The following is a 12189-nucleotide window of genomic DNA, read 5'->3' on the forward strand; positions in this document are numbered from 1 at the left end:
TAATTTTGGTCATAAACTTGGGAAAGGCTCGTTTCAGTAAACCTGAGTGAACTACTGGCAGTAGCACTCAGAATGTTGTAAAAACATCTAAAAATGCAGGAAGAAAACTTGACTGTGAGTGCTTGTTTTCCACAGATATTATTGCCTGAGATAATGTATTAAAAAAAAAAAAGGCATTTTTCTGCTAAAAGAAACATTACCTTCTGGTAGAACATCATTATCAGGAGAGATCAGTATCTCTATCTAGTCTGGACTTTAGAAGCTCGCTTAATATATAACAAATTAATCATCTACAGAGTCAACTTCTCTGAAGCCTGCATGTTAACCTTAAACATCAGGAATGTATTGGATTTACTATCAAAGCATGACAGTCTGGCCACTGAAACTAGCCAACTTGGCCCAATGCCACAACAGCTAGGAGTGAGAAAACTAAGGCAAATGTTATGTTCTTGTCACAATATATATACACAAAAATGTAAAATCTCTGAGTAGATAACTGTGAAGGCTTTGTCATGAAAAATCATGTCATTTTAGAACATGAGTCTGTACCTTAACTTTTGTACCTAGGCTTGAATATTAGGCTCATCTCATATCTTACATTTTGTCAATACCATCTGCAGCATAAAAAGAAAGTTTATGCACATTTTAGCAATGTGACTTGATGTTGTAGGTTGTTAAATTGCAGTTGGTGACTGGTACACTGAAATCTATCGCTGTGTTTTCATGCTGGAATTCAGAGAGAAGTCTCAGGCTGTAGTTATGCATACTTCACCTGCAAGAAAAGCTGTCCTATCTCAGCTTAACTTATCAGCTCTGTTGTTCTGTCTAATTTGTGATAATTTGATACACAGTTCTTTAAATTAGATCAGTGAAATGATCCAAGTGGAGACAAATTTAACATTAACCTCTCTTCCTTGAGGGATTTAAAAGACCTCCGACGCTGCTACAAACATTCATGAAACTACCACTTGCATTACCATTTCTGGTTCTATCTCTACTTTTTATTTTTCATTTACTGGGACAAAGAAATGCTTATTCTTTATCTAACACCAGAGTGGAACGAAAGTGAAAAATTTTACAAATCTTATTTGCTCATGACTCAAACTATGCTATATTATTACTAGACTTTTATGGTGTAAAAACACAATATACTTGATGTAGCAAACAACCAATGGACTATGTATAAATAATTTTAATTTCAGTGATTTTATATCTTGCTCTTATTAAAGCAGACAAGTTTCATGGTTTGTTTACCCAGGTTTTGTACCTGAAAATGGAAGAAGGAATACTATAGGTAATTTCTGAAGAGCAAAAGCTGTTTCACAGATTACTTGAAAGCATATGGAAACAATGGGCATTGTACACATGCAGCTATTTTCTGTATTACATCCTCCTAAGGGATTACGAAGAGGAAGTAACAGTGACTACAGAACTGGGGAATTCTTCTGGTGTAGTATTCACATAGTCTTATCAAACAGTTATTTATCATGCCCAAGCAAGGCCGTAAGAGAGAAAGTGGTCAGACTAAATTTTCTGCTTATTCTAATTGTCCCAAGACTGCTGCTAAATTTCTTCAACCGTGACACTTCCTGCATTCCTTTCAGGGAGAGTTACACAGACACACAGGTCATGGGACCCCACCCTTAGTGGATCAAGGACACAAAGCAGCTACAAGCTCTTCATAAACAGGTAATCAAAACTTATATTCCTGAAGACAGAGGCTGTTTTATTACCAAATGAGGCAGAGAGCTAGGGTGGCAATGTCATTATTGGAAAATACCTGGATCACCAACTGAATCTGTTACAATAACAGATACTATTTACTTAGAAATTAAAGTGCACCTAAGATCAGTTTGTCTTTAACCAAAATTGTACAAATGCTTTAAGGAAATTGAGCTCCAGCCCTGCAATCCACGCAAAACATACACACTGAAATTATCCACTTTTACTCTTCGCCACTGTGTTCTCCCAGAAGTTACTGTCCTCTCAAAATAGTTGCACAGCTTTACACAGCTGTCCCTACTGCCAAACTCAGACACTGTGGAAAGGAAAAACCTGACACAATTTCCACATACATGTAGTGGTAAAAAGGTAGGAACAGTCACTGCTTCTACTGGAAAGGCATTTTGCAGAGTATCTATTTGTCTTCATTCAGATTTTGCATCTGAGTCTTGCCTTGCTCTCACATTAGCAGAGGCCTGATCTGTTCTGAAGCTATGCAATACTACGCCTGTGCATGACCGATATTTCAGTAGATTATTTTCACTTCCATCTCAGTTCTCAGACAGATTTACATCACTAGTATCAATCTTATCTCCAGACCTGCACTTTTGAAGAGTTACAGGTAACCTGGAAACATAAACAGTAAAGACCTCTGCTCTGTCATGAGAATTAGCCTCATTTCAGCCTTGGAAATACAACAGTAGCCTTGTGCATATGCAAGGACAACAGAGGATTGTACAATTGATGCTAGCTCATTTTCAAAAGCCAGCTAAAACACCACTACTTCCAAGAGTTTTCTAGACTAGGTGTTATCGTGGTGCAGTTATAATCAAGACTCAATAAATGGAGAAGAGATGTAGGTGCTGTTAGCCTCTAGGCATCACAAAGACCAGAATCCCATAGTTAAGCACTGTATAATCCCTACAGACATCCCATTTAAATTGAGTTCTTGACCCAGTTAATCAGGAGTTTCTTCTTTTAACTATGACATGAGTAATTTAGGCCCACAGGAAATGCTCAATTTAGATCAATTCCCAATTAAATGTATCCCAAATAAACAGTTTGAACTTCCTGGTAAACCAGCCATGATAATCTGATTTATGGGAGATACCTCATTGTACCTCTGAACCTGAAACAAGCAGGATGCACTACAGTAGCAGCTTTTGTAAAGGAAGAACTGTATCTAATTACACATGCGTTTATATGTTTTATATACTGAAACCTATATATACATCACACACCTGGCAAATATATCAGTAGAAGATTTATTTATTGAGTGTTTTTGGAGTAACTTCCATGCTTCTGACTACCAATCTGGATATCAACCTGACATTCATGATCTAAAATAGTGCTGACAAGAAAATGTTCCCCTCCTTTCCTGAAACATGATCACTCTTTTCCAAATTTCCAGCAAACCCTTTCCCATAAAACTTCAGGAACAGTAAGCCTCACTTTTAGTTGTAAGCACCTGCAATTGAATTTCCAGCATGATCGTTGACTCTGTTTCACATACAGTAACAACAGCAGAGTGGAAATAACTTGTTTGGAACCTGCTAGTTCCCTATGTCAGGCAGCCAAGACAAAACAAAGTAAGTACTTACTGCCTACTAAACTTACTCACATAATCACTCTCTGTAAGGAGTCCAATCATCATAATTTACAACTCACAGTCCTAAATTTAAGCTTACCAGTGTATGCAGGGCTACAGCCTATACATAAAGAAGATACAGGTGCCAAGTCTGGTATCAGTCACTCTGCAGGACTAATAACATGAAATGTTTGGCACAGGAAAATATAGTCTTGCTGATACGATCTCTTGAGTTGTGAGTCAATAGCATTTTCATAGCCACAAATGTCACTTGAGGTTATTTTTAGGGATATTTCATAGTAAAATGATCTTTCCGAGGTTAAATTGCTTGAGATGACAATACTTGTATATTGGTATAAGTTGAGAAATATAAACTACTCCAACAAATTTGATAAAAAGCTTTTGAAACTCTCTGGCTCTCTGAAGCAACTCCGTCACGCACACAATAAAAGGATAAAAGAAACAAAAACCCTTACTTCATTGTAATTTTGGCAATTCTTAAAAATATAATTAACAAAAATCCATGATGACAAAATCTTTCCTTCTGTACTGTATAAAGATTCTTTCTTGATTAGTAAGCATACATTAATTACACTGCAAGCTTATTCTAGGCGTACATTTGTCTGCTCACATGGAAAATACTATTAATTTGTGGGTTAAAAGTACAGTACAAAGATGGCTTTCTGATCTTAGATTTCACACATCTTTTAATTAAACTGAAAACTCCCTCAGTTCCTTAAGACATTAATTTATGCTAATGAATTAGTATTAAAATAATTTAATTCCCATTCCTGGAAAATTCTAAATAATGTAATAACAAATATTATTTCTGAAGCTTTTTTGTTTCAAAAAAACATTAAATGAGATATTGATTTCTTCCTGTAGACTTCCCAGAAAGCCCCAGAAATATATGGGGCTAACTTCTGTGCCTGTTGCCTTCACTGGACTTAGGCCAGCAAGATCTGTCTCACCAAATGAAGAAAGAACTGTTACTGAATTAAAGAGTAATTTTGATTTGTTTATAATTTGCATCATTAATATTATATCTGATAATCTCTTTTCCTTTAATGATGTCAATACATAACAACTTGTAGCTGACATTGTCCTGGTTATCATAAGATTCTGTCATCGATGTACCTTAACAAGGTACAAGCCTGTCTTGTTTTGCTGCATTCTGGATATCCTTCTCACTGTTACATCTCCTTTGAAGGTCAGTCAGCGCTGTAGAAGAAATCCCTGGTGGAGCTCATAGGAACAGCAGACACAACTTGCTGAGTTTAGGCTCCACCTTCTCTGTGTCTACAAAGGACTACACAGCAGCTGCTACATCACAGAAATGTTTGTTCCAAAGGAAGGAAAAGGTGACTTACAAAAAGCGTGTAAACTGATCTCAAAATGTAAATATCACTAAAGAGAAACTTTTTGTTCTACTGTCATTCATTAATGACGTGCATATTAGCTACTGAGTCATCACTTTAGCTGAGTATCCTAAACTTACAAAGTCCAGATTAGTCATGATCCAGTTGTGATAACTCAGAACTAAAGACAGTAAAAGGTCTTGTATGTAAAGACTAAGCATAATTAGACCCCAGAGTAAATGAACAGGAGAGAGCTCCAACAGATGGAAGTCTTAAATCAACATTTGCACCACAAAAGTCCCTGAAGTCATTTAGGTGCAGCACGCCCATTAACAAAAATGGGTTCAATTGGTACCATTGCTAGGGATCTTTGTTATGTTAAAGAGACATCTTTTACACTTCTGAATTGTCTCCTTACAGTTCTCAGGTCCAGAATTCATTATTTTGTCAAGTGAACCACCAGTGACTTTACAGCTGCCTGGATCAATTGTGGTAAGTACAAGCATTAAGAATTTGAAGCTAATTTTATGATCTTTGAGTTGGGACTCTTTCTAAGTTTCATCTGAGTCCCACTCCAGTACTCTCGCTATGTCCTCTTTTCAAACAGAATTAGAGTTCCTGCACAAGTACTGAGACTTGAAAGCAGACCATTTAATTTTCAGTGCTGCATAACTATCTCTGTTGCAGTGACTGCTGTGAAAATAGCTGAATTCATCTTTCTCAGATAAGAATGCTGTCATTAGTATAAGACTTTTGAGACTAAGATTATACAAGAAATTACCAAAGTGACATCTAGAGCCAGTTTACTGGATTCCTCCAGTTTGCAAGCGTACCCTTTACCATTCTTAAGATAAAGCTAAAGTCTGACAGCCTACAGCAGTAAATATTAGAAAAAAAACCCAACAACTGGGATTATCTTCAAATCTAGAACAAGTCCTGATGATTGCAGAATCTATTTTGTCGAGATACCCTGTTTTTTCTTTTGTTTGCTTGTTTCAGTTTTTGCTTTGCTTGTTGTTGGCTGGTTTGTTTTTAATCGGACATGTTTGGGATACGATATGATTCATGATAGTGGAGGCAGGGATTAGAATAGTGTTGTGGCCAATTTCATCAGGTTGTGTAGGGACTAGAGACCAGGGCCTTAGCAATAAAATGCTGTGGAGTTTGCATTGCTTGTACTTGGTACTTATTCTTTGCTCTTTATTATATGTTCTTAGACTAAGAAAGGAAAATCCTACTTGTCCCAAAGGGATCTCAATGTAATTCTACTCAATGGTCAGTGCCTTGAGGTGCAATGTGACATCAAGTCCAAGGCAAGAGATGTTTTCAATACTGTGGTGGCATATGCAAGCTTGGTGGAACATTCCTACTTTGGTTTGGCTTACCTGAAAGGTACTGAGACAGCTAATTCTGGTATATTAATAAATGCAGTCCATTTATTAATGAGTTCCAGTAAGATCCTTAAAGATCTTCAGATGTAAGAAGATCTAAACCTTAAGCAAAAGTAAATTATGTCAATTTAAACTGTACTGCGCTAATGGAAAGTATGTCTACTTTAATACTGTGCACGACTACAGCCACACTGACACTAGCTGATATTCTCATGCAGAAAAGGCTCTGTCAAAGCCATACACCAGAATAATGCTGAGCCATGTTACCCCAGCAGAATTCTAGGAAGTTCTGTACTGTGCAAGGCTCGTTGTCAGTGCTCTCAGATGTAATTTGGAGTGAAGAACCTGAATAGTTAGCAGAATTCAAGCCTCATAGATTCTTGAATGATTGCATAGACAACATATTAATCCGTATCTAACAGTTGTAATCCTAAATTACATGCTAGATGTCATCTTAAATTCTTTGTCGAAGCAGCAATAGACTAGTCCATAACACTGAGAAGTTGACCTCAACTGATATTCATGATCCTTTCTTCTATTGCTAGTGATGTTCCTAACACAGGCAGCAGAATTTTGAGCTATGGAAGCTGTTTTGGGCTCCAGACTTACCACAGAACCACAAATTCTCATTTCAGGTAAGGAGTTTTTCTTTTTGGATGATGAGACCAAGCTCTACAAAGTGGCCCCAGATGGCTGGAATGACCAACCAAAGAAGAAAACCTCCATCATCAACTTCACACTCTTCCTAAGAATAAAATTCTTCGTCAGTCACTTCAGTGTTATCCAGTAAGTGCATGTTTCTGCTGACTGCTGGTAAAACAGTGGCAGGCAGGCTGAGTGGTCAAAGCTCATCTTGTGTTCTTAATCCCTTCTGTGTTCCAGGCACAGCTTGACGAGACACCAGTTTTACCTGCAGCTTCGTAAAGATATTTTGGAGGAGCGGTTATATTGCAATGATGAGACTGCCCTGAAACTTGGTGCTTTGGCTTTACAGGCAGAGCTTGGCAATTATGCTTCTGAGGTGTGGATAAATAATAAAATATTTCTCAGAGGTCTCTGTCAACATCTTTTGCAGCTTTTGCTTGTCATATAGCTAAAAAATGAAATGTGAATATTGCACAATTTGAACGAAGTCCTCCAGTAATCACACTTCAGATTTAGTTTAAAGAATTATGAAATTTGTCTGAATTTGAAGTAGTAGTGAGCCAGATGAATTTGACAGTAAATATGGCAGAATGATGAAAGATTCTTGATCCTTCATAATTGTCAATATAGCCTAGGATGTCCAGAAAATCTGAAGAAAAATTCCAGTATAGACACAGCTTGGATGTGCAAAGGGGTTTAAAGGGATTAGAAAGCATGGAAGAGAAAAATAAACACTCTGGAATTCACAGAGATTTTGTATGTAGGTTCAGATCCACAAGCTGCAAAGACAGGAAGGTTGCAGAGAGTGTATCAGAACTTGTCTTGTAGTTTCAAAGTTTCAAGTAAACATCCTTTCTGTTCTCTGTGGTATCTTCAGTTATGCACATCAGTGTAGCACTCAATGATCTGATCCATCCAGTCTGATCCAGCCTGACATTGGGTCTTGCAGCTACAGCTGTCAGCTGTGAATGTAAGACAGCTGGGTTGCCTGCATGCACACCTCTTTTCTCCCCTCTGCACAGCACAGTGTGTGCCTTGAGCATCTGGATGAGCACAGGTGCAGGAGGCACATTTGGCCGTCAGGACACACTATCTGCTGCTCCCTACCTTCTTTTAGGAAGTGGCAGCAGGATGACTTCAGCATATGGGTCACACTGAAAATGGAAATGCACCAAATAAGAAAAGTCAAAACAGAACAAAAGGCTCCTGTCTCTTTTGTCTTTTCATTTTTTTTTCCCCTAAAGGTACATGGAAAGAGTTATTTTCGTGTTGAAGACTACATTCCAGCAAGCCGAATAGAGAAAATGACCCTGGCACATGTACAGAGAGAGCTTGCTAAATTACATCGCATGAATCGCTCCCTATTTGAGGATGAAGCTGAACTAGAATTTTTAAAGGTAATTTGCCACACACCAAAGGGTATTTATCTATTTAGTCTTTGATATCATGTCTTCATTTGCCATTGTCTACTATTTCCTTGTTGTTGTCTAATTCAGTGGATTTTAGATGCAGTGAACAAATTTGGATATTCAACACAAAACTCCAAATTTCATTCTGCTATAGGCACTGTCACTATTATCAACTTATACTCCATTAAAGTATAAGGTGCTTTTCTATTGGTAGTTTATAAACGCTTAATGCACATTTCAGGATATTTTCAACATCCTAAGAGCCGATGCAAGTTTTCAGCATGTTAAGGACATGTTGTCTAGGTTCTAGATGATCATGAATGCAACTACTGAATGTATTAGAGAGAGATAATTGTAAAGCAGGGCAATAAGCACCCTTTTGAGTTTCAGAATTATAGCGCATGTTCAGACATTTTCTGAACAAGCAGTGATTGGTTGTTCAAAACATATGCGAAGCACAGAAGTGAGGAAGGAGTTAGCTGAAGTATCATCTCATATGATTCTCTATCAAGAGTGTTATGATGGAGCAGGATTTAATTTTTTTCTTTATTTCTCTTCCTCTCCAAACTTCTCAGCTTCCCATAAAATGGAAAACATTAAGGAATAGAAAATGAATAAATAACAGAAGCCATTTTGCTGCAGTGCCACATGTTTTTATTTATAGCAGCATTTTAGTTCAATTGCTGTTTAATTATGTTCGTTTATCATCTAACACTGTCAGTGGAATTGAAGAAATAGATTGAGGCTTAGCCTTAATAACAGTCCCATCATGCATAGAAAATCCAGTGAAGGAAAGCAGCTTTGTTCATATTTGTTTCAATGAGTTCCTGAAGAAGAAGCCAACACATCATACACAGTAAGAAAGACAGCGCTCACGGCAAGAATGTGCAAATTCCAAATATAAAAGGGATTAAAAATTAAAACCAAGATTTGTATAGTGATTATGGATGTCCCAGTTTTCAGGCCCTGAGTATTTGTGCTATGGATTCTTCTTTTTTTCTTCTGAAAATAGATGTTCTTAAAGTGTTTTATTTTGGACACTGAAAATCTCTATTTGTGGTTGAAATTCTGCATGGGCTTCCCACAAAAAAAGGATATTAGGATAAATTGATATTGATCTGAATATCGCAAAAGAAACCAGAAAATCACCATAATATTCTGTAGTCCTAGAAAAGGTCTATGTCATATTTTAACATTTTGTGGCCAAGTGTAGGAGGTAGAAAGACAAGCATCTAGAACTGCTGGGTGTGGCTCCTTGCAATATCCTCTTCGTGATGTTAGAAGAAAACTCCATAATTTAAGATTTGTTGTAAAAGAAATTTTTAATATCTGGTTTTAAAAAATGATAGCAGTGAAGGAATTAATGTATATATTTGGGTGACTTTGTTATCAGTAGCAATGCCAGAGTAGTGCTGGCACAAAAGTTTTAGCAGTTTTCCTAAGATCAGCGTATCTGCTGTACTTTATGATTTCTAATTTTCTTGGGGAAACAAAGACGTAGAAAAGAAAACAGAAATAAGATTTAGCAGTTGAACAGTATTAATCTGTTCAGAAATACATGCAAATGCTAAGTAGCAGTAATACTACTGCTTCAGTGCCACTGTAAAATTTAGATTATTCTGCAGGAAGTTACATAATCCTCTTAGTTCTTCAAATGAGGTATGTGGGAAAGTGCTATTTTAATTTTATCATGGAAAATGAATGCATATGGTAGCCCTATGACATACCAAAGTCAGGTGATTATTTTGTGAAAGAGTAGGTATGAAAATTTGGGAAGGGTTTCTAAGCCTTTCTTGAGAGAATCAAGGAAGATACTGTACAGGCACTCAAAACCCTTTCCCCTCCCATCTACCTACCAACTTTCCTCATGCCTCTTATTTAATAACATGTGGTAAGTGCACTTTTTCTCTGTTAGGTAACTCAGCAGCTTCCTGAATATGGAGTACTATTTTATCGTGTGTCTCAAGAGAAGAAAGGAACAGGAGGGGACATTATCTTGGGAATCTGTGCCAAAGGCATCATTGTATATGAGGTCAAAAATCACACAAGAATTGCCAGTTTAAGATTCCAGTGGCGGGAAACAGAGAGAATTTCAGCTCACGTGAGTTGCAATCAAGTGAAATTCTACTACTTTACACCTTTTCTGTCTGTCACTTTTATAACTTTCTTCCATTTGGTGCTAGAATTAGACTGATTTTGTACAGATATGTTTGTTTTGAAACCAGACTAAAATCAAAGTATGATATGGATGTGGATCTCTGGATAGCCAGTTCTCAGAGATGCTTTGTTTCTGTTGTTGCTCCTGTTTGTTTTTGAGAAGGATGAAGTCAATTACTACAAACCTGAGTAAGCTGAGTACTACAGAAATGACACCAAACCTCTATGTAGCATATTCTTTATTCACTCCTTTCCCATCTTCACTTCTCTCTCGCTTTTCTTTCATTTTCCTTTCTACATCAGGTCACTGGATCTTGACTACCTTTCTTACAGATCTTACTTTTGCATCCTTATCTCTTAGTATATGCAGTGTCTCTTAAACTAGTATTGGTGACAAGATTATAACTCCTATCTTCTACCAGAGGTATATATACCATCTTACAGAGGCCAATATACCATCTTACAGTGCTAATATTCACCACATCTCCCAGTCTATTTGCTTCCCAAGAAGGCCTTTCTGACCCTTGAAGATTTTTTTTTGTTTCACTTTCAACTGCTTTAAACAGTTTAAGATCTCTAGGGACAAATTTGCCAAGCCTATCAACCTGCTCCCAGTGCAATCAATGTCTCAAAGGCTTTTGACTTTCAACATAGGGCAGTTATGAACTGACAGCAGTTGAACATACAACGGGCATTTTCTGCAACTGCAAGAGATGCAGAAAGGCAGAAATGTACATAGACAACAGAATGCAGATGAACTTTCAATGCCTCAGTATAATGTTTGATATATTAGATGAAGCAAGCTGTGTTCTTTTTTTTTCCTTTAGAGAAAGAAATTCATGATTGAAAGTAGCTTCAGTGGCAAGAAACACACGTTCATTACTGATACAGCAAAGACATGCAAATATCTACTGGACCTCTGTTCAGCCCAACACAAATTCAATGCACAAATGAATTCCAGGCAACTTCGTCAAACTTCATCAGGTGAGCGGTAAATGTTCTTTCACTGTACAGTCCATAGTACAATGTAAAGTGCTACACGGGAGAAAAGAACTCCAAAGAAAAGACAGACTTTAGTTAAGCTGAGAATCAGAACCTTCACATCAGATTCTCTGTGCTTCAGTTTTCCCTTTGCTGAGTAGACAACAGTGTCTTCTATTTCACTGAAAGCTAGAAGTGTGTAAGTCAAATCTAGTGTGTGCATGTGAGTGAAGTACTCTGCTGATAATATCTATGTATCTAACCTCAGTTTTGCAAAAGGCATAATTACATTACTCTTCATGAAACCTGCTGAGAAATGTGAGGACACAAATTAGTCTCCTCCCAGTTGTAACCCAAAAAATGTTCAACACCAAGAATAGCAAAAGTGGTGTCCAGATATGCTGGAGGTGAAGTTAGTTAGCTGGACATCTTTGCTTAAAACAGGGATTCAAACCCATGGTTCAGTCACAGGACAAAGCCACTACATCTGTGGCACAGCAGTCACACTCACTAGATTGCAGTAGCTGGCTGTTCTCTTCTACCACGAGGTTTTGCCATATTTGTGGGAGATATCACTATTACCTCCTTAGACTTCAGATTTTCCACTGTTTTAATACAAAGTTCTTCTCAACCCAGAGCAGTTATGCAGCATTTTTCACATGCAGTCCTCAGCATGTTCTGTATAGATGGGTGAGGATCATTCTGGGGAAACTGAGGCACATGAGGAATAACTTAGCCTAGGCTGACAAACTGACATCACTTTTCACCTCAATGGAGCAAAACAGGTTTTCATTAGCTGAAGACTCAGCCATTGCCTTGAACAGAATCATAATTGTTTACCGCTACTGAAGCTTTGACCCAATGAGTCATGGCAAGAGAGGAATGCAATGAGTTTATTCCACAGGATATAGCAGGATGATTACCGTCTTGCTTCTTTT

The 12189-nt window shown here is 37.4% G+C and overlaps 2 protein-coding genes across 6 annotated transcripts in view; one reads left to right on the forward strand and one right to left on the reverse strand.

Moving 5' to 3' along the window:
- MAPK8 (mitogen-activated protein kinase 8) overlaps positions 1-12189 on the reverse strand; it is a 185648-nt gene that overhangs the window by 71873 nt on the left and 101586 nt on the right. The window lies entirely within an intron of this gene.
- Positions 1-12189, forward strand: part of FRMPD2 (FERM and PDZ domain containing 2) — a 53472-nt gene that overhangs the window by 3900 nt on the left and 37383 nt on the right. For all 4 annotated transcript variants that reach the window (XM_052677706.1, XM_052677704.1, XM_052677707.1 and 1 more), the window contains exons 3-11: positions 1605-1689; positions 4521-4671; positions 5089-5160; positions 5886-6060; positions 6695-6845; positions 6942-7080; positions 7949-8101; positions 10029-10214; positions 11098-11254. In XM_052677706.1, the coding sequence (XP_052533666.1) occupies positions 1605-1689; positions 4521-4671; positions 5089-5160; positions 5886-6060; positions 6695-6845; positions 6942-7080; positions 7949-8101; positions 10029-10214; positions 11098-11254 (1269 nt within the window). The remainder of the gene's footprint in view (positions 1-1604; positions 1690-4520; positions 4672-5088; positions 5161-5885; positions 6061-6694; positions 6846-6941; positions 7081-7948; positions 8102-10028; positions 10215-11097; positions 11255-12189) is intronic.

This window comes from Tympanuchus pallidicinctus, unplaced genomic scaffold (genome assembly GCF_026119805.1).
Source record: "Tympanuchus pallidicinctus isolate F22 unplaced genomic scaffold, pur_lepc_1.0 scaffold16, whole genome shotgun sequence".
NCBI classification, from domain to species: Eukaryota; Metazoa; Chordata; class Aves; order Galliformes; family Phasianidae; genus Tympanuchus; species Tympanuchus pallidicinctus.